Source organism: Girardinichthys multiradiatus, chromosome 12 (genome assembly GCF_021462225.1).
Source record: "Girardinichthys multiradiatus isolate DD_20200921_A chromosome 12, DD_fGirMul_XY1, whole genome shotgun sequence".
Taxonomy (NCBI): Eukaryota; Metazoa; Chordata; class Actinopteri; order Cyprinodontiformes; family Goodeidae; genus Girardinichthys; species Girardinichthys multiradiatus.
The window spans coordinates 30,969,896-30,990,892 of NC_061805.1; the positions used below are offsets into that span (position 1 = coordinate 30,969,896).

The 20,997-nt window shown below is 39.6% G+C and overlaps 1 protein-coding gene across 3 annotated transcripts in view; it reads left to right on the top strand.

The window, feature by feature from the left end:
- Positions 1 to 41: 41 nt before the first annotated feature.
- The window catches only part of kntc1 (kinetochore associated 1), a 32,991-nt gene continuing 12,035 nt past the window's right edge, over positions 42 to 20,997 (top strand). The window contains exons 1-46 of one of the 3 annotated variants that reach the window (XM_047380875.1): positions 42 to 99; positions 554 to 700; positions 988 to 1,053; positions 1,264 to 1,384; positions 2,263 to 2,378; positions 2,608 to 2,686; positions 2,852 to 2,929; positions 3,020 to 3,054; positions 3,146 to 3,256; positions 3,389 to 3,482; positions 4,404 to 4,456; positions 4,552 to 4,664; positions 4,824 to 4,878; positions 4,966 to 5,064; positions 5,166 to 5,209; positions 5,303 to 5,365; positions 5,460 to 5,535; positions 6,886 to 7,011; positions 7,121 to 7,287; positions 7,431 to 7,542; positions 7,690 to 7,833; positions 7,924 to 7,980; positions 8,192 to 8,266; positions 8,356 to 8,475; positions 8,698 to 8,841; positions 11,732 to 11,827; positions 11,990 to 12,093; positions 12,177 to 12,279; positions 12,365 to 12,499; positions 12,587 to 12,706; positions 12,842 to 12,914; positions 13,729 to 13,796; positions 13,888 to 14,189; positions 14,301 to 14,473; positions 14,823 to 14,923; positions 16,592 to 16,736; positions 16,845 to 16,901; positions 16,978 to 17,141; positions 18,284 to 18,388; positions 18,482 to 18,610; positions 18,931 to 19,047; positions 19,128 to 19,237; positions 19,366 to 19,585; positions 20,129 to 20,218; positions 20,302 to 20,467; positions 20,731 to 20,789. In XM_047380875.1, the coding sequence (XP_047236831.1) occupies positions 563 to 700; positions 988 to 1,053; positions 1,264 to 1,384; positions 2,263 to 2,378; positions 2,608 to 2,686; positions 2,852 to 2,929; positions 3,020 to 3,054; positions 3,146 to 3,256; positions 3,389 to 3,482; positions 4,404 to 4,456; positions 4,552 to 4,664; positions 4,824 to 4,878; positions 4,966 to 5,064; positions 5,166 to 5,209; positions 5,303 to 5,365; positions 5,460 to 5,535; positions 6,886 to 7,011; positions 7,121 to 7,287; positions 7,431 to 7,542; positions 7,690 to 7,833; positions 7,924 to 7,980; positions 8,192 to 8,266; positions 8,356 to 8,475; positions 8,698 to 8,841; positions 11,732 to 11,827; positions 11,990 to 12,093; positions 12,177 to 12,279; positions 12,365 to 12,499; positions 12,587 to 12,706; positions 12,842 to 12,914; positions 13,729 to 13,796; positions 13,888 to 14,189; positions 14,301 to 14,473; positions 14,823 to 14,923; positions 16,592 to 16,736; positions 16,845 to 16,901; positions 16,978 to 17,141; positions 18,284 to 18,388; positions 18,482 to 18,610; positions 18,931 to 19,047; positions 19,128 to 19,237; positions 19,366 to 19,585; positions 20,129 to 20,218; positions 20,302 to 20,467; positions 20,731 to 20,789 (4,923 nt within the window). In that variant the 5' untranslated portion in view covers positions 42 to 99; positions 554 to 562. Of the gene's footprint in view, positions 100 to 235; positions 442 to 553; positions 701 to 987; positions 1,054 to 1,263; positions 1,385 to 2,262; positions 2,379 to 2,607; positions 2,687 to 2,851; positions 2,930 to 3,019; positions 3,055 to 3,145; positions 3,257 to 3,388; positions 3,483 to 4,403; positions 4,457 to 4,551; positions 4,665 to 4,823; positions 4,879 to 4,965; positions 5,065 to 5,165; positions 5,210 to 5,302; positions 5,366 to 5,459; positions 5,536 to 6,885; positions 7,012 to 7,120; positions 7,288 to 7,430; positions 7,543 to 7,689; positions 7,834 to 7,923; positions 7,981 to 8,191; positions 8,267 to 8,355; positions 8,476 to 8,697; positions 8,842 to 11,731; positions 11,828 to 11,989; positions 12,094 to 12,176; positions 12,280 to 12,364; positions 12,500 to 12,586; positions 12,707 to 12,841; positions 12,915 to 13,728; positions 13,797 to 13,887; positions 14,190 to 14,300; positions 14,474 to 14,822; positions 14,924 to 16,591; positions 16,737 to 16,844; positions 16,902 to 16,977; positions 17,142 to 18,283; positions 18,389 to 18,481; positions 18,611 to 18,930; positions 19,048 to 19,127; positions 19,238 to 19,365; positions 19,586 to 20,128; positions 20,219 to 20,301; positions 20,468 to 20,730; positions 20,790 to 20,997 lie in introns of those variants that run through there. The other 2 variants (XM_047380873.1, XM_047380876.1) reach the window with 2 other exon arrangements.

Consider the following 20,997-nt stretch of genomic DNA (forward strand, 5'->3'; position numbering starts at 1 on the left):
ACGTGAAATGGACGACATCATTTCAACCCGTACTTTTTACTCAGGCTCAAATAAGGCTTTATAGTATACATATTTTAACGGATTGTATTTGATATATCGGTAGGTATATATTACATACATCCAAAATTAAAATGCGTGTCTTTGTGTGGATAGTGACATTATTATTAAATAGGCTTTTCCTTTCGTGCCCTGTAAGAGGCGATGCACCTGGAAGACAAAACGCAGGGACTTATACCAACTTCCAACAGCCAGCAGCGACCCGCCAAATTATAAAGCTAATGTTGTGAAGTCGCGTTGATGCTGTTGGAAGTAACACGTTGAGCGATTTATTGCCATTAATGCCTATATTTTCCATCCGGAAGACACGATAACTTTGAAATGAACGCCTGCGTTTAATTGGTTTTAAACTTTGTCGCAGATTTTTTTTGCTTTAGCGTCAAGGTAACGTCAACATTCATTTGGATTAGGAGGGGGTAGCTAATGTACATAAGATCTCGTTTAATAATTGACAGATCGAGATGCATATTTATACATTTCTCATATTATGTCTCAGTTTTAAGAAATGGCGACGTGGAGCGACGTTGAGCTCCTGACCAACGAGGATACAAACACCGTCCGCCTGGACAGTGTGTCAGGAGAAGAAAATGGGAGCGGCTTGTATCAGGTTGATACACTGGTTAAAATCTCCTCTGCCGATAAGGTAATTAGTGCAAGTTCTTATATAACACGGGCTTGGAAATGCTTGGTTCAACTCCTCCTGCTTTGTTTATTCCTTTTACACTTGCTCTCTCGGCCAGGGGCGTAGCTAGGATTTTTGGTTCCCTTTAAGAGGGGTCCCATCATCTAAAACTACATTTAGTGTTGTCTTAAATTGTTATGTTTGTTGGTCTATTTAAATGACCCGGAGGCATTATTTTGTTCCATAATTTGTAGTTGTGGTATTGGAATTTGAGTGGCATTGCATTGTAATATAACTACAATTTCCAGGGAAGTAAACAGCCTTGTGAGAAGGGATTTCTTCTTGGACACGAATCCTTCCCTGCAAGCCTATGGGTGAATAATTTAGGCATAAATTTATGCTAACTTAAGTTTAATGTAAGTAAATCAACGTTAAGTAAACATGTCGTTAAATAAATGTTTATTTGTAATTTATGGACGCTTTAAATTTAAATCATTATCGTCTTAACGTGGTTTTTAAAGTCTTTAATTGAACTTATTACCAGTAAATCGTCTCAAACAATTGACATTCAGTGCTTTCTGCAGGTGCCAGCAGATCCTCGGCTTTTGTCCTTTGGTGCTTCAAACTGGAGTATTGTCGTCATTGACAAGACAGTGATCCTGTTTGATCAGAGCTATCAGACCATCTTGTTACTTCTCCACTTTGGTAAAACATTACTTGTGTTTTCTTTTACTAGGTCTGTTAGCAAAAATATAAAGAGTTGTCGACCACAGGTCAGAATGTTGGAAGCGAGATCAAATTTGTACGAAAAAATATTTCATTGGTATACTTTGGTATAAAATAGACATGATTTTTATGTGGAGTCACTTTTCACAGTACATTATCAGGTATTTCGGATTATCTTGCGTAGACATTGCATTGCATTTATATGATATACAAACTTTGACAAGGTTTTTTTTTTTTTTTTCTCGCTGAAATTGTGACTTTAGCAAATATGTAAAACTAATCCAGACTTTTTTGTTGTTACAGATTATTCAGTATTGGTCTGAAAACATTTTTTTTTTTTTTTTTTTTTTTTTTTTGGTCAGCATCAACACTCATCATGTTCTTTGATGCCCATTTGGATTAATTTTGTAAAATCAGATAAAGCCTAGGGGCCATTTTCTCTTTAATTTAAGGGTAGATGGTGGTAGGGGTTCGTCCTGTAACCAGTGAGTTGCCTGTTCGAACCCCCACTCCCTCTGTGTCAGTCGTTGTGTTCTTGGGCAAGACACTTGCCTGCTGCCCCAGTGGCGCCAATTGTATGGCAGCCTCACTTCTGTCAGTATGCCTCAGGGCAGTTGTGGCTACGATGTAGCCAATGTAGCTTAGCACTGTCAGTGTGCGTGAATGGGTGGATGACCAATTGTAGTGTAAAGTGCTTGGGGTTTTATTTAAACTTGAATAACTCTCAACCGCCTTCAGTACTAAACCATAAAAATCAAAATGCCTGAATAATCCAAACTGAAATGGGCAGGTCAGATCTAAAAAAAAACTGAAAGTCTTATTGGCCAGTAAAAGCCTGACTATAATTTGTTTTTCAGAAACTGATGTGGATGCCATCGACGTTTGCCTTGATGGACAATTTTTGGTGGTCTGTGAAAGAAATGGAAACCTTCATTTGATTTATGTTCCACACAAAAGAATCCTCTTTACCAGGGTTTGGGAGTTTTTATTATATTGCTATTGTTGTCTTAGACCATCTTTTACAATGGAGTTACATTAAATATCATCATCTAAGTTGACAGTGAAATAATGATTTGATAGAAAATAGTTATTTAGATTTCTACAACTGGAATCTGTCTTTTTTTATTTTTTTATTTTTTGTCTTCTCTCAGTTTTCCCTGCTGTGTTTTATCTCTGTGCTGCTTTGTGTTTGAAACTTGCAGGCTTTGGTTAACAAACCGTCCAGTGAAGACAAGAAAACCTACCGCTCTCTGATCATAAATGAGGACAAGTCATCATCTGGTAAGGTTTTTATGCTAATAAGAGTGGAATCTCTAATAGTCAATGGATGTTTTCTGTAAATTTGAGTGTATCTTGTCTCTGAAGTTTAATTGCATGTTAGATTTAATTAAGTAATATTTTATTCTTTCTAAACTGTACATTTTAAATCGCTGTTTCTTGTGACAGGGATGTACCATGTCTTTCTGCTGATAAAGAATGGCTTTTTCCACATTTCAAACCTTGCTCTGACAAAGATCAAGACAGGTATCGAATGTTTATGCTGCAACACATGCGGTATTTATTTGGAACCACTCTTTAAGCACAATAAAATATTTTCTTCTTTCACTGTCCAAGCATGTGATAATATGGATGTGGGAGCTTTGAAAGAGGTGAGCTCAGGCCCCATTCTTTCCATGAAGCTACAGGATTAATTACTGAAACAAGAGAGAAATTATAAAATAATTTTTTTTCCATATTCAGCTCCAGAGTCTCATCAAGGTAGACTTTTGCTCTACTGAGGATTACCATGATGAGGGCTGCAGTACAGCAGTGATCTTCAACCTTGGCCTTGAAATCAACCTAATGATTGGGGTCAGTGGGCAAGAGAAGTGTTTGATTTACTTGCTGTATCTGGACATTAGCGTTGTTTGCATGCAAATACAAACAAAGTGAAAGACTGAACTTTTTTTAAAACAAATAATTTTTCACGTCAAAACTTGGCAGGGTGACAAAGAAAATGTTATTACTCACTGGAAGATGGATCCTCTTCAGGCGAAGATGTGCTTTGCTCAGTCCATCAACAACAGCTTAATTCCTGGTAATGTGCAGAATTGTCGTTTTTAACGTAAAAGGGTTAGATTAGTGTGTTTATTTTGATCACACAGTGCCTTGCAAAGGTATAGACATCCCCTTTGAGCTATTCACTTTTAGCCATGTTACAACCACAAACCTCAAAGTGATTTGTTGAGATCTTATGTGACAGATCAACATAAAGTAGTGAACAATTGTGACGTGGAAGGAAAATGACAACCTGGTAACAGGGTGGCAGCATCATAGAGTGGTTTATATCAAAGCATATTCATGTGCTGTATGGCCCAGTCAAAGTCCAATCTGTGGCAAGACATAAGCATTTCTGTTTACTCTCCGTCCAAACTGAAGAATTGGCAAAAATGTCCCTCTGTAGATGTGCAAATCTGGTAGAGATATTCCTCCAAGCTGTAATTGCAGCAAAAGGTGATTCTACGAAATATCGACTCATTGGGACTAAATACATATGCATGCCACTTGTTTAGATTTTTAACGGTACCACTTTGTGTGGATCTACCATATAAATGCAGACCTAAATATACTGAAGTTTGCGGTTGTATTGTGAGCAAACCTGAAAAAGTTCATGAATTAGTTTGCATGGCGCTGCACTGTGGTCTGTCAAATGTTTATTTAGATTTCCTTCTGTTAAGTCATAAAAAGCCAATAGTTTTTTTTTTTTCTTGCATGACGTCTAATGACCTCCAGTGCATTTTGAAAACCAAGGCGTCATTTTGCTACTTTGTGTTGGTTTATCACAGAAAATCCTCATCCAATACACTGAAGATTGTTTATAGTGACAAAATGTAAGGAAAATGAAGAGGTGTTAAAACGTGCTCTGAATCTAACTATGCTACAACAGAAATGTAAAACACACAGGTAGAGGTTAAATGTTAAACAGCTTCTCGTTCTTACCTTGCGTCTACATTTGCAGGTGTGAGAAAGATGGTGGTGATGGAAAAGCTGTTGTGTATTTTGGACTCTGAGGTGGGTTCAGTTGTGCCATTATTGAGCTCGTTAATATTCGGTACACCAGATTAAATGTTTTAAATTTATGATCCAAATTTGGTCTTCTCCATCAGGATGTTCTGAGTGTTTGGGACCTCCATTTTCTCGTCATGATTCACTGTTGGCCACAGTTGGCCATTCACGACTTTGAACTAACCACAGAGTGTGGCTCTGCCTCCATGGTGGCGTAAGTATGAGTCCATCAGAATAAAGTCGTCTAACTTTATCCGCACATAGAGATGTGTCTCCGGAGTCAGTCTTCTTGTTTGTGTGCACAAGCGGGGCCATTAAAGCTGGATCTGCTTCTGAGTCTTTACGTAAAGCTTCTAATTGGTTTTTGTTACAGCCAAGACAAGAGCAGTATGAAGATGATTACTCTGATGAAGCAAGACAACAGTCAGGTAGCACCACGAGTCCCTCTGAGGACACCCAAAGAGCCAATAACTGACTCATCCTTTTCTGAAAACCTGCTGCTTTTTACATTTCAGATCAGCTCTCTTCAAATAAGATGTCTACCCTCCATGAGCGTTTGCTACTCCCTTGATGTCTCCTCGGTCTCCTGTCTTGTCCAGATGAAAACAAACATGGTGAGCTATCAAACTTTATTCAGACATAACATGTATTATGCATTCTTTCTACCTATATATTAATATTTCATACCATTACAAAATGCTTTGTTTGAATTCAGGATGCAATTTATTTGGTTGAGGGGATTTGTGAGAACCCAGAAAGGTGAGACACGTTTGTATGATTTTTCTTAATTTTCAGCCACCGCTTTCATGTTTTTACTATTAGGATTTTTTTTTTAATTCTCTCTGCACATAGCCGAGGAGAGCCGATAGCATCTCTTGTGGTCAGATGTTTCACGGAGGCTTTACCCGAGAGCAGGTACCCAATTATTATCTGATGCATTTCTACATGAACCTTAGGGTGTGCTCCACAACACCGACATTTGACGCATCTTTTTCCTGTTTGCTTCTAGGCTCAGCAGGCTTCTACACAAACACATGTTTGAGGAGGCTGAAAAGTTTGCCATCACATTTGAGCTCGATCTAGAGGTGAATGTGTCTATTTTGTAAATAAAACTGTCAGTGTAAAACAGCACTTGTGCACAGCTGGCTCTGTGCACATTATGTTTGAACACTTTATATATATATATCTTAAAATGGGAATATACAGTGACCTCCACACTTAATAATAAACAATCTTAAATAAATAAGTTAATCTTTTATTGCAGTAACATAATCTTACGCTGAAGATCTGGGGAAAATCCAACCCTCAGTCTGAGTACATTTTATTAATTGGTGGGGAAGAAAATCCCAGATTAAAGACATAATTGTATTTAAAAAATCACCAGTGGCACTGATGATTCCTATGAAATTACTAGAATTGGAAATGTTTTAAAGTATTCCTTACTTTGTAAGTTACATAAACCATGAAGTGGGACATGTTTACATAGGTCCATTTCTCTCGGCCGCTTTTCAAAACAGGAAAGACAGAATAAACATTCCAATAAGAGATGGAAATGGCTATAAATCATACCTACTCAGCTAAACTGGCACTATAGCCATAGTAAGAAAATAAATGTTTAAAAGCAACTGAAACCATTAAAAACTAGGCTGCACAATGACTCGAGTTTATCTTTACTCTGCACAACGAGGTGGATGGTAAATGAGGTGAAAAAACAAACTCAAAAGCTCTCTGTAGGAGAACTGCAACAAAAAGTGGCCTCTTGGGATGGCCAAACCACAATAACGAGCATTAGAAGTGATCTACATGCCAAAAACATTTGTTTGAGGAGCTTGTCAGACAAAGGCTGTTTCTGTCCTACCAGTACAAATGTAAACGTGTGGCGTTTGCTAAAATCTGTCTGTCTAATGAGACTAAGATGGAGATTTTCAGCAACTAAAACTCCAGGTGTGTTTGGTGTGAAACAAAGGATGAATGTGTGAAAACTGAAAATGAGTCATTACTTGGTCTTTTAGTAGCATAATGATCAAAATATTTGGCCAAATAAGCAGAACAGCTTCACAACACATAAAATCAACCTTCTTCTTCCCAGTCCCAGATGTAAGTCCTGTAGAAAACCTGTGGGGTACCCTGAGAAAAGAGCAGATGAGAGGACTCTGGATAATCTAGAGAGGTTGTGTAAGAACGAAAGGTCAGAGGTCCTTCTCTCTGTACTTTCCAACATTATAAAACGCTGTAGGGGAACACTAATGGTTTTCCTACTGGCAGAAAAAGGTTGCTCCAAATATCGGTTTTATTCAGTGTGAGGTTATGCTACTGCACTTGCCTTTTTTACACTTCTTCACCAGGAGTGCCCGAGACATTAGTTTGTGTTTGGTGTAGTTAGTTTACCTCCCTTGTAAAGGTGGTTGCGGGCTCATAGTTTTATTTTTGTGCAGCTTGTCCACAAAGTGAAGCTGGACTTTGTGCTGGAGCAGCTGGCCTCTGCGTCAGTGGGTGGATATGGACAGGATGTGTGGTCTGAGCTCGTAGATGAGGCCAAGACAAACCTGATGAAAATCGCAGTAAGTTCTATGACTCCCACCTCATTTTTAACTGAGTATGAATTTTAAGATACATTGAAATTACCATCATGAGTGTCCGTACTAACAGAGGCTTCATCTGTTTTTACAGGATGAGCAGTATGTGGTGGACTATTGCCTCAAGGCTCCATGGCCGACCTTTGAGACCACAGAGAAGATGCTAAACCACGCTGCCACGCGATACTCGTCCTTACAGATCCAAGAGGCCTTGGCTCGACTGGCAACATTCTGCAGCCTCCATGGCTTGGAAAATTTTAAGTCAGTGTCTTATTGTCTATCCATTATACTGTAGTATCATACAATACTAGGTTATATTTGTGACCAAGTAGGACTTTTGTTTTGTGGGTGGTTTGTTGCATTTATTCTCAGTGATTTATAGTTTGCTGCTCTGTCACCTGCAGTGGGATAGCTTGGATTGAGTTTCTGAACAGCACCGACAATTTAGGGGATGTTCTGGCCCACTTGAGAGAGGGAGACCTGAGGGGTGCGCAGCTTCTTTGGCTGAGATATGAGGTAACAGATGAATAATTCAGAAATGTTTTATGTACACATTAGCAACAGCACACTTAAATATCTCATTTTTATATACATTCATGTCAATAAAAGTGGAAATGATGTGATGGTTGGATCTGATTTGTGTTTCTTGGTGTAATTTTGCAGGGGCAGATTGCTCTAGAGTTTGATGAGAAGAGTCTTGAAGCAGTTCTCAGTGCCATCCCAGAGGACCTGCCATCCCAAGACCTCTGTCCTTGGTTTAGGACAGTTTTTGTCCCTTTTGTGAGGAGAGTCCTTCCAAGAGGACAGGTGGGATATGTTTACTTCCACATAGAAATGTGCCTTCTTCAATGTATAGTGCTCTTCTGAGTTAAATAATAATGTTTTATCTTCTTATAGAGAATCCTGGCTAAATGGCTTGAGCTTAAAGCAAGAAATTTGGAGTTAACCGAGAAGGTAAAGTAGAGAAATAATGTGCATTATTAAATAATCATTTACTATGACATATTGTTGACAGCTGCTGTGGTATGGACTGATTTTTATGAAATATCACAGTGACTTATTGATCAATAGTTTAGACGTTCACTAAAATTTCTTAATTAAGTGGCATGAAACAAAAATTTGCCTAGATTATGCCTTGATTGTGATCATTTTAATACTTTCTCAGGGTTCCTGGCCTCAGAACGGGCTGGACTTGGCCGTCCTTGGACTTCCCTCTTTATGGACCTGGATGAAATCTATTGTAGATCTTTTGTGTGTTTTCTTCAAAATAACGACCCTATTGATGGGATATAATTGAGCATTTAGTTTCTTCTCTTTGTTTTTTCAAAGGATGATAATAACGGTGCAAACGAGTTGCAGAGCCTCAAATCCCTTGTGTCTAACCTACGTCAGCTGCTGGACCTTCACCAGAAATACAACTGCAGACTGTCTCTTTCAGTCTTTGAAAAGGTTAGTTTGTTGGAGACATGCAAAGTAAATAGATTAGTAAAGTGTAATAAAGAAAATACAGGTTTTAAAAATTATAAGCATCTTTTACAGTCTGATAGATGTAACTTTGCTTCTTACCTCTTGTAAAAGGTTTAATAATGTTCATCTGTGCTATGCTGTGAGTTGTGTTGTTGCGATATACACAAAATATTATTTATGTGAGGTATTTTTGCTCGTTAACAGGGAAGTGGATGGAGCATGGCCTTCTTCATGCTGGATAAGGTTCCTGCTCCAGAGCTGATTGCCGCCACAGTGGAAAGCAGCGTTCGGCTGTACGCTGAAGAGCACAAGCTTCCTTTTAATGAATTACTGCTGCAGTACATCAAGGTAATACTTGGTTACCATTGCGTCCCATTTTAACCACGATTAAACAGATATATTAACTGGAGAACACATCATTTCATTATATCTAAATAGAATTAATATAATAACATTTATTATTATGGGGCTGCACGGTGGCGCAGTTGGTAGCACTGTTGCCTTGCAGCAAGAAGGTTCTGGGTTCGATTCCCAACCTGGGGTCTTTCTGCATGGAGTTTGCATGTTCTCCTCGTGCATGCGTGGGTTCTCACCGGGTACTCCGGCTTCCTCCCACAGTCCAAAGACATGCCTGTTAGGTTAATTGGTCTCTCTAAATTGCCCTTAGGTGTATGAATGAGTGTGTGTATGGTTGTTTGTGTGTTGCCCTGCGATGGACTGGCGACCTGTCCAGGGTGTACCCTGCCTCTCGCCCATAGACTGCTGGAGATGGGCACCAGCTTCCCCGTGACCCACTATGGAATAAACGGTAGAAAATGACTGACTGACTGACTGATAATAACATTTATATTTCATTTAGTAAGATTGAAGTTTAAAAAAAAAAATCAGATTTATTTAAAATCACTTTAATAATCCAGTGTCACATGATTCTGCTGCTTACAGGTCCTTCTCAAAATATTAGCATATTGTGATAAAGTTCATTATTTTGCATAATGTCATGAGGAAAATTTAACATTCATATATTTTAGATTCATTGCACACTAACTGAAATATTTCAGGTCTTTTATTGTCTTAATACGGATGATTTTGGCATACAGCTCATGAAAACCCAAAATTCCTATCTCACAAAATTAGCATATTTCATCCGACCAATAAAAGAAAAGTGTTTTTAATACAAAAAACGTCAACCTTCAAATAATCATGTACAGTTATGCACTCAATACTTGGTCGGGAATCCTTTGGCAGAAATGACTGCTTCAATGCGGCGTGGCATGGAGGCAATCAGCCTGTGGCACTGCTGAGGTCTTATGGAGGCCCAGGATGCTTCGATAGCGGCCTTTAGCTCATCCAGAGTGTTGGGTCTTGAGTCTCTCGACATTCTCTTCACAATATCCCACAGATTCTCTATGGGGTTCAGGTCAGGAGAGTTGGCAGGCCAATTGAGCACAGTGATACCATGGTCAGTAAACCATTTACCAGTGGTTTTGGCACTGTGAGCAGGTGCCAGGTCGTGCTGAAAAATGAAATCTTCATCTCCATAAAGCTTTTCAGCAGATGGAAGCATGAAGTGCTCCAAAATTTCCTGATAGCTAGCTGCATTGACCCTGCCCTTGATAAAACACAGTGGACCAACACCAGCAGCTGACACGGCACCCCAGACCATCACTGACTGTGGGTACTTGACACTGGACTTCTGGCATTTTGGCATTTCCTTCTCCCCAGTCTTCCTCCAGACTCTGGCACCTTGATTTCCAAATGACATGCAGAATTTGCTTTCATCCGAAAAAAGTACTTTGGACCACTGAGCAACAGTCCTGCTTCTCTGTAGCCCAGGTCAGGCGCTTCTGCTGCTGTTTCTGGTTCAAAAGTGGCTTGACCTGGGGAATGCGGCACCTGTAGCCCATTTCCTGCACACGCCTGTGCACGGTGGCTCTGGATGTTTCTACTCCAGACTCAGTCCACTGCTTCCTCAGGTCCCCCAAGGTCTGGAATCGGTCCTTCTCCACAATCTTCCTCAGGGTCCGGTCACCTCTTCTCGTTGTGCAGCGTTTTCAGCCACACTTTTTCCTTCCCACAGACTTCCCACTGAGGTGCCTTGATACAGCACTCTGGGAACAGCCTATTCGTTCAGAAATTTCTTTCTGTGTCTTACCCTCTTGCTTGAGGGTGTCAATAGTGGCCTTCTGGACAGCAGTCAGGTCGGCAGTCTTACCCATGATTGGGGTTTTGAGTGATGAACCAGGCTGGGAGTTTTAAAGGCCTCAGGAATTTTTTGCAGGTGTTTAGAGTTAACTCGTTGATTCAGATGATTAGGTTCATAGCTTGTTTAGAGACCCTTTTAACAATATGCTAATTTTGTGAGATAGGAATTATGGGTTTTCATGAGCTGTATGCCAAAATCATCCGTATTAAGACAATAAAAGACCTGAAATATTTCAGTTAGTGTGCAATGAATCTAAAATATATGAATGTTAAATTTTCATCATGACATTATGGAAAATAATTAACTTTATCACAATATGCTAATATTTTGAGAAGGACCTGTATATTCAAAAGATGTTTACTCAGTAAAACGAAGTGAAAAGTGTCTTTAATTATAATATTTATGTCCTCTCACATTTATATGTAAATAACACCTTTTTAACTAAACCTTGAACTCATAAAATTAAACCTTTTTATTTTTAATACATTTAGAAATACGAAGAAGTGTAAACAGAGTTCCTACAAGAATACAAAAGATAATTGAAATGGAAAATGTTCTATTTAACTTTCTTATTCCATTTTCTAAATGTCTACTATTTCTTAATAAATGTTGTGGTTTTACATTGACTTATATTACACTGATTCGCTTTATTGTAGAGTTGCCAGATCACATTTTACCAATCTGTGTTTAGGTTTTTAGCTGAGTAAATGCACACTCATGCAGCCATTTTACTGCCTGTTTGGACTCAAGTCTCTAGACAACTCTAAATTTGGGTTGAGCTGGACCTTTGGTTCTAAATTAGGTCAAATAGTTATAGGATTTGAAATGGAGGTGATCTAAGTGGCGTGTTTTTTATTATTTGTGGAACCGCCAAATATTAAGCCTGGAGTACTGTTCCAGCAGGTTCAAAGCTTAATTCTTTGTACTGAAATGTCCAGAATTTAGATTTATGGTGGCAAATAGTAACCCTGTGTTATAAATTCAGTCATTCATTAAGGTACTCACAGGTAGTTGTTGTGTGGTGTTTTTATCTAGGATCTGTTGGAGCGCTGCAGTTCTCAGACCACAACACTTTTCACAGGATGGGAAGCCAAAGCAGTGGCTGTGCTTGGCTGCATGACTGACACCGACGTGAGTTATAATTTGTATATAACAGAAGAACCCATCGGTTTCTCTTTTCCATATGTTTGGTGGAAACAAAAATCAACCATAGCTGCAGTACGAACTGAAAAAGACAAACAAAAGTTTGCGTTGAAGTTGTAAAATCTCACATCTCTTTTTTTCCCCCACCAGCTGAAGGTAGATGCTGTGCTAGAGATCATGCAGAAAGCTGTGGTACCCTGGAGCAATGTGGTGGAAAAACTTGTGCAGCAATACCTAGAGATGGATGGACCAAAGTATGTTTTTATAACCCTCGTGAATTGTTTCCACTAACTAAAATCATTGGTAAATTAAGATTCAGCCTTTTTTTATTTTCCAGACAGGAGCTTTTGAAGGAGAGCTACCGCCTTATGGAGATTAGGAAACTTCTCAGAGGCTACGGCATCCGCAATTTCAACCTCTCCAACAGTACTCAAGTCATGGTAATCTAGGATAAATTATTAATATGAGACTCACGTCCTCTGTTCTGCACCAGCTAATAAACGACTGTTAACTTGTTTTCAACAGTCGTTGATTCGATACATCCTGAAGCAAGACTTGCCCATGTCATTAGAGGACTCCCTGACCTTAGCAGAAGCATACAAACTGCCAACAGCACAGATAAATTATCTATATCTCACCCAGTTGATAGGCCATGGCAAGGTGAGCTAAAGCACACCTAGCTGTTTAATCACAAGTGTTTTTGTTTGTCTGTGGAGTTGGGATAAAGTCTCTTTTCTCTGCTTTTAGACTGAGGAGGTCCTGACTGTCCTGAAGAGGCTGTCTTCTGCGGAGGCTGAGTGTGTGATTGAGCGTATCACATCGTGGGCTCGGCTGCAGCTGGAGGACAAAGTCCACATATCTGAAGAAGTGAGAAGAGGTTCACATTTGATTGGCCGTTTAAAATGATCCTTAAGCATAGTATTTATGGCTTAAACAGAAGGAACTGAAGAACGTTAGAATATGCACATGATTGTCAACTTTCTGTTTTCTTGTCTTTACCAGCACAAGAAACACCAGATGGCCATAGCTCAGGTGATGGTGGAGGCTCTTAAACACCTGCATTTAGTTCTGAAACGTAAGTGTTATACAAAATGTCTTTTATTTGTCAAGCCTTTGTGTGTTTCACAATTACGTGAATTCTAGAAGGCATTCCCACCTTTGAGATCCTTTTGCAATTCCTCTTCCACCCATTAAACATTTACAATGTTCTGCTCATTCTGGACATATCAGCTACAACTCCTAGGATTTAGAAACTGACTCTAAAATATATTTTTCCCACATAAATAAATAGAATGCTTTCAAATCATCAACATCTTGTGCTGTTTGAAGGCTAACTACTTCCCCTCACTTTCAGCTAGAAGCACAATTTAAACTTTAAATAAGTCAGAAGACATTCAGATTTGTTGCTTAAAGCTGTTTATTACCCACCATTCAGCTGAGATGACGGTACTTAAACAAACACACAAATACCTTCAACTGGGACACCGTTTGTTCTCTTTCACATCCTCTATCTTTCGTATATGCCTGTCTTAAGAAATTTGAACAATGTGACTCAGAAACAAGAAAACTCAGGTTAGTGATGGTCTGCTTGAAGCTCTAGGTGCATGTGTCAAAAAAAATACAATAACAACATGGTTCTTCAAAAGCACTGGGTCGACGCTTTATTTGTCCGGCCAGAGTCACATGATCAATGACGTCCAAAGCTTCATTTGGGACTTTTCCTTAGGGCTGTAGGTTGTAGCTAAGTGTTCAGTGGTTACCGATTTCCTGGACATCTTTGGTTCCAACAGCCTTATCTTTTCTGCAAGCTGATTATGATCACCAAGGTTATTAATGCATAAACTAAACTAATCAGACTTGATGCCAGTTGTTATCTTTGTTCTTTGCAGATGATGCTCTTAAAAGCATGGAGTGTGACTACAACCTCATTATGTTCAAGGCGATCGCCCACCTGCAGGTGACACTCATCTAAGAAATTATGTTAAATATTCACTAATCCGTTCTCTACTTCAAGTTTTGATCTGCTGCCTTTCTAACTGCTTCCTCAGGAAGATTTTGATGTTTTCTTCACCCCCTCCAACTATGAAGATCCAAACATCAGAAAGCAAATCCAGGAGCATCACATCACAGCGTATGAAAACACTCGAGCTTCCCGTTTATCGAAGGGGAAGGCTTTGTCAGCTCCAGTCGTGGCAAATGATCCAGATGGGAAGACCAAGACTATCTCCACAGAAGCTGGCTTACGTCGGCTCGGAAGGCAGCTGCAGCGCACCGAGCAGGAACTCTGGTCTGACCTGGGCCTGCGAGCTCTGAGGGTGGGGAAGGTGGAAAAGGCGCTCAAGATCCTCAGGTTGGGATGTTGGAAGGCTTTCTTGTGGATGATCCGGCTCATGATATTTCTGAGTCAGGTGGTAAAGTATTCACAGAATCAAAGTTTGTTTTTTTGTTTGTGTGTCTTCAGCGAGCTGTATGAGCACCACTACAACAGCAATACAGGGAAGGTTTTGTTCACCGCTGCAAAGACTTTGTGTCAGAAGCTACAGGCGGATGATCCCATGGTGATTCCTGAAGGCATGGATTTGCCTGCAGTCATCCACGATCTGGCCTGCCAAGCTATCACTTTGTGCAACTCGGGTAAAACCTGCATAAACAACATTCCTACCTCTCAACCGGCTTTTTATTTTGGTAAAGATGAGCATTCTTTCTCACTAGAGCTGGATTTTACGTTAGTTACTGCGTAGCATGCATTCATTGTTCGTTTCCTGTTTCTTTTTGCGTGTTAAATACATGTTTATTATGTTAACCCCACGGGAAACATTCAAACAAACTTTCTACCGTAGATGGTTAAAAAAAAGAATACATTTGAAATAGTTATCTGGATTTCTATGAGATTTTCTTAGTAATAGGTTCACATCTTCCAGGATTTAGATTTTTTTCTGGTACTTTGCTAAATCCAAGAAGATAATGAAATTAATTGTTCCAGATCTTCTTCTGGACTGCCTGGAGCTTTGCAAGTGCACACGGATCGCCATGGATGTGTATCATCAGTGTCAGTTATCAGATGATTATGGCTTCATAGCAAAGGTCGGTCTCTCTATGCAGTGGCTTGCAGAAGTATTCATACACCTTGAACTTTTTCACATATTATCAGATTACATCCAAAAAAATTCAGCATGTTTTATTGGGATTTCATCCAATTGAGCAACATAAAGTAACACATAATTTTGAAAATGAAAATAATTGTTCCATTTTTTTTTTTTTTTTTTTCTGCAAATAAAAATCTGAAAAGTGTGGCATGCATATATATTTAGCCCCACGTCATTCAATAGACTGACCTTTTGCTGTAGTTACAGCTGTATCTTTTGGGGTATGTCTCTACTAGCTTTGGACGGCTAGAGACGGAAGTTTTTGTCCTGTCTTCTTTGCAAAATTGCTCAAGCTCAGTCACATTGGATAGATAATGGTTGCTTTTTCCCAGGTAGCCTTTTTTCTCCTAATGTTGACTTAGGCATTTGGCCATATAAAAATGCTTTCATCCAAACAAAGAATTGGCTGTATGTTCATGGTTGTACAGCTGCTGAAAGGTGAGCCTCCCACCCCTCAGTCTCAAGTCTTTTCCAGCCTACAAGTTTCCTTTCAGAATTGCCATGTATTTGGCTTGAACCCTTTTTTGGCTCAACTCTGACCACCTTTCCCTTCCCTGCTGAAGAAAAGCGTCCTCACAGCATGATACTGCCACCACCATGTGTCACCATGGGGATTTTGTTTTCAGGGTGATGTGCAATGTTGGCTTTCCTCCACATTGTGTTTCGCATACGGACGAAATATTTCATTTTGTTCTCATCTGACTGGAGCCCCTCTTCCAAGCATTTGCTGTGTCCCCTACATGGCTTAAAGCAAACTGCAAGTAGGACTTCTCATGTCATTCTTTCAACAATCTCTTTGTTCTTGCCTCTCTTCCATAAAAGGCCAACTAATAGTTGTTTTGTCTGCCACCTGAGCCGTGGATCTCTACAGCTCCTCCAGAGTTACCATATGCCTCTTGACTGCTTCTCTGAGTATAGCTGTCATTGCCCAGCATGTCAGTAAAGCTGGATGACAATGCTTTGGTAATTTTGTAGTTGTAGTCTTTCACACGAGCCCCTTTTCCATTGCAGGGACTTGCGGCCATTACCCTGGATTTTGAAAGCCCTCCGCATGATTGAGAATGGACCAAAGGAAGAGAACATACTCTTGAGTGTTTTTACTGCTAAAGATATTCAGCAGGACTTTAAATCGGCGACATGGAATGATAGATTAAATGCCAAAATTGCCGCCGCCACCCACTGAACTGGAGGTGTAGTGCAGTTTTCTTCTCAAGTTCCCCATACCTCATTAGGCTGATTTAAATACATTTTCTGTGGACTTTCAGTGCAAATCCCAATAAAATAAAATCCCAATAAAATAAATTGAAGTTTGTGATTCTATTGTGAGAAAATGTGAAAGTTCAAAGGTTCTGAATACTTTTGGAAAGGACTATTTTCAGACAACTTGATTCACTAAATTTGACCTGGTATGTGCTTTATATGTTTAAAGTAACTGTGAATCCCTAAAAATTAAACTGGTTTGGGTTTCTGTAATAGTGGAAACAAAGAAGTAATCAAAAAGTTTATTTAAATATTTCCTTTTTTGTTTCTTTTTTTTTTTTTTTGCAAAGATGAACAGAGTGTTTTTAAGCTGATTTATTTATTTTCTAACGGTGCAATGTTGCAGGACTTGAGTTTGGAGGCAGAAAAAGATTCCTATTCTCAGTGGAGCTTTCAGGATGTTTTTAATGAAGATTGCATTGTTTTGGATCCAGTGTCAGTTCTTCCAGTGCAGTATGAAATCACCAATTGTCTGCTGCCTATTCCCCAGGGTAAAAAAATGCATATCTCACATTTTTCTCTTCACACGTAGATTTATCTGGTATCTGCTCTGTCTGCGGTCTAATTTTGCAACGTTAATGTGTTTATTATTCTTGCAGACAGGGAACTGTTTCCGCTGGACTGTTCCTGTCTCTCTCATTGCTCATTTGAAGATGGTAGGTATTTTTCTTCTTTTTTTCCCTGTTTTAAAATAGTAAAGATAACCTTGTGTCTAACTTTGTCTACATAAAGGTTCAAACCATCTGCAGACTCTCCTCGGCCCTCTGACCAACATGCTGCAGATGCTGCAGGAGTGCAGTCAGCTGGAATTGGCCCTCAGAGTTCTGGTCAACTCCTATGGTAGCTGTCTGCAGCATGTATCCTCAAATGTTATGGACACAAAGCTAAGTGTTCAGGTATGACTGACCTATAATGTGTTTCTTGAACAATTGTCCCATTTTTTTGGGTAATTTTCTTTTTTTCTTTTTTTTTATCAAATGGATCCAATATTTTTAAAACGGTTATAAAGTTAGTGTGACTCAATTCATATTTTCAATATATAACTGATCATATATTTAACAGATCAGCGAGTGCTTAAAAAAAGAAGAGAAAGGGATCCAACAATGAGAAGTTTTGCACTTGCAGCATAAAGCAGGTCATCAGAATCAGCTTTTATGGCCAAGATTGTGTGCTCAAAAAAGGAATCTGACTTTGGTTTAAGCGCTTACAGCATACAGACATTAAGTATAAATATATATAATTTAGAGGAAATTAAAATAGGCATAAAAGGAGCAGTATGTGTCTAGACAGCAAATGTTTTATGTACAGGAAAATAAAGGCAGGTGGTGGTAGTGCAAATATGTTTATTTTTGTTTCACAGCAGAGCATCAGACTACTCAGGCTGTTTTCATTGTGTTCATCAGAGAAACAGCCTGGGGAGAAGAAAATGTCTCTGTGGCGCCTGGTTTTAGCAGACAGCGCTCTATAGTGCCGACCTATCGTAAAAGTCTAAGCAGGTTGTGTCCATAATGTGAGGAGTCCGCAGAGATATTAGCGTCCCCTTTTCCTGACCCTAGACCTGCATAAGTCTTGGATAGAGGGAAGATCCGCCCTGATGATTCTCTCTGCAGATCTGATTGTTTGGTACAGTCTGGACCTGTCCTGCTTTGTGGATGAGCCAAACCACACTGAGATGGACGAAGACAAGACAAACCAGACACTTAAAGAACTTCATGACCACAGACGTCAGGGCGACAGGCCTGTAGTCATTTGACCCCATGATGTTGCGTCATCTTGTCATAATTTTCATTTCCTTCAGATTTCCTTGAGTTTTCAGTCTGTTGTTCTCAGTGAGAATGTTATTTAGTGTTTCTTCCACCACAAATGTTCAAGAGCGATTTTAATACTGAGATTAAATTTATTTATTACATTTTTCTATTTGTGATAATGTAGGTATACTAAAATGTCATCTGCAAATAAAGACATTTAATAGTTATGTCCTTTTAATTCATCCCTTTTTTGTTACATTGAGATAAAAGCAGACTGTGCCCCTTTTCAGCTTTACGACACCCACGATCTTAAGAAGTACAACGTGTGCCTGAATGATGTCAGAAAAGCGACCGTATCCACTCTGAATGCTGTGGCTGTGGGCCTTTTGAACAAGGTGAGTGTACTTAGTTTAGTTTCCTGAAGCTGTAGCTTGAAACATTCAATATTCGGTGTTTGATGCTACGTACTTCTGTCCTTTGGGCTTCAGGTGTTCAACTGGAGAGTGGTCGACTGTGATTTGGCGATTGGTCTTTGTACGCTCCTACCCAAAGCAGAAGTCTTCAAAATATTGTGGAAAGTAATAGACAACACCTGGCAAAACTATGACAAAATCCTGGTAGGCAACGCGATATTCGCCCTTACTTTTTTTATTGTCTTTGATTTGTTAAGTATAAACAAGATGGACTCATTTTATTGCAGTTTTCTGCTTGGCGTAAAGCTGATTGAATTAGCAAGTCTGTGATGCTCATCAGTCCAAATAAAATCATACTTTTTGACATCTTCCAATTTTTTCCCCCATGTGATTTGACTCATCACATTTATAGTAATACTTAAAAAAAAACATACATTTTTCTTCTTTTGTCAATATTTTGGTGTATTTACCCTTCTGTCTGTGGTAACTACAGGAAGTGTGTGTGTGTGTGTTGGTTTGTCCAGGCGGTTGCGAGGATCGGGGCCAATCTCTGCAGTTTATATAATGAGACGGAGGAACAGAAGAAGTTTCTGTCTGTCATCACGGATGCAGAGTGGGGAGTCAAGCTTGGACAATTAGAGGTATTGTAGTTCTTATCTGAGCTTCAGTGACAGTTCCTTCTTATAGGTCCTGATACATCCCACCTCTTCCTGTGTCTCAGATCTCTATCCAGCCGGTGTTTCGTCAGCGTCCAGAAGTGAAGAGCTGTCTGATCCCTGAAATGGTGAAGAACAGGATGATCACCCCTGACATTATCCTCCAGTATTGCAGGTCAAACACCTACCACCTCTCATCATGTTTAATTGGCTGTTAAAAAAACATATATATTGTTATATTTTTCATTTTATCAGTGTTTGTGTCGACTTTTTCTAAAAGTGGCCCCTTTTGTCTCTTTGTAGTACTTTTGGTCTAGACCGAGATTGTGTGATCAACCAGTACATCACTACCCTGCTGCTGCTCCAAGAGGACGACGACAGCAGCACCGGCATCCCAGGCTCAGGCCCAGATGAGGGACAGCCTCTGTGTAATGAGGAAGTTTTGGAACGAGTCCTGGAGATTATCCCCATGTTGAACAGCCCCAGCGAGCTCACCAGCAGTCTCTGTGCTGCCCTGTTTAAGGTATCAGTGCTGCTGATTATTGTGTTATTGTGAATTGTGCAAGTGTGCTGCACAGTTCCAGGGGCTGCTATCCCCTTCTTTGCAGCGCTAGAAATTCGAAGTATGTTTTTGAACCATTACGTTTTCATTATTAGTGTTTCAAAAGCAACTAAATACAAAATCCCTTTGCTTCAACATTCCAGGGCTTTCTATCCCTTTTTGCACTCTTGCTGAGGGAGCACTTCCTCTTTTATAAACCAAATGTAGTTCATACTCTGACCACTTGATGTCGGGAAAATACTTCCAATAAAATCCGCAGTATAGGAGACATATGCATCGACCAGCGTTTGTGGTATACACCACCTTAGCTTTATTCAGACCAGAACCAGCTCTGTGGTGGGGGTCTGGAATGTATCAGTAATTGGTTGATTGCCCATTTGGCACACAGATAATCTGTGAGAGCCGTAATTGTAACCATTTAGGTCGAGATAAAACACTTCATTCACTCAGTGACAACAGAAGCTTTCCATCTTGTCTAATCTTTGACATGGCCTTCACATCCAGCTAAGCCCCTACAACTACGAGCGGATTGAAGTGGTGCTGAAGATCATTCAGGCTGCAGATGAGAACGTTGGTGCCTTCTCCATCAGTCAGGTGAAGGCTTTGTTTTTTTAAATTAAACCCTACTTTATTTTGGGATCAACTGTACTCACTGTGAAAATTGTTTTCTTTCAAAGGCTATGGGTCTCCTTCAGCACCTGAAGTCCTACAAGAGAGTCTCTCCTCCCTCAGATGTGGAGAACACATATCTTCTGGAAAACGGTCTTCTGCCGAACCCGTTGTCCAACAGCCGGCTGCCGTTCCACCTGCTCATGCAGACCAAACATTTCTGGAAAATTATCTGTGAGTTGACCTCTTCAGCCTCCATTTGTATTATTTTATTTGACCCACCCGTAACCTTTTACACCGAGCATGAGAACATTGTTTAGGTCTCAGCTGGAGGAAAACTGATCTAGTGAAACTCTTAGCTGTATTTGTCTTCTATGTCTTGGTATTTAATGCATTGGTTAGTAAAAGTCTGAATAGACTCTCCACAGATATATTATAATTCTTCTCTGTGTGTTTTTTGTAAAGCATAAGATTAAAAAGTATTTTTCTGTTTGCAGCTCCTGAGCTGAGTGAAGAGGCGTTCCCCACCCTTCTCCTGATTAGCAAACTGATGAAGGTAGGTTTGAAAATAAAATCTAACTTCAGGATTCCTTCGATGTCTAAAAACCATCTACGTCTGTTTGTCAATTATCTGGCATTAAATCATAATTAACATTTGTATTTATACCACATCAAATGGGCTAAAAGGCCAGAAACCTCTTTCAATCTGAGTCTCGTTGGTTTAAAAAAAGAAAAATTGAAGGATTTTGACATTATATACGTGT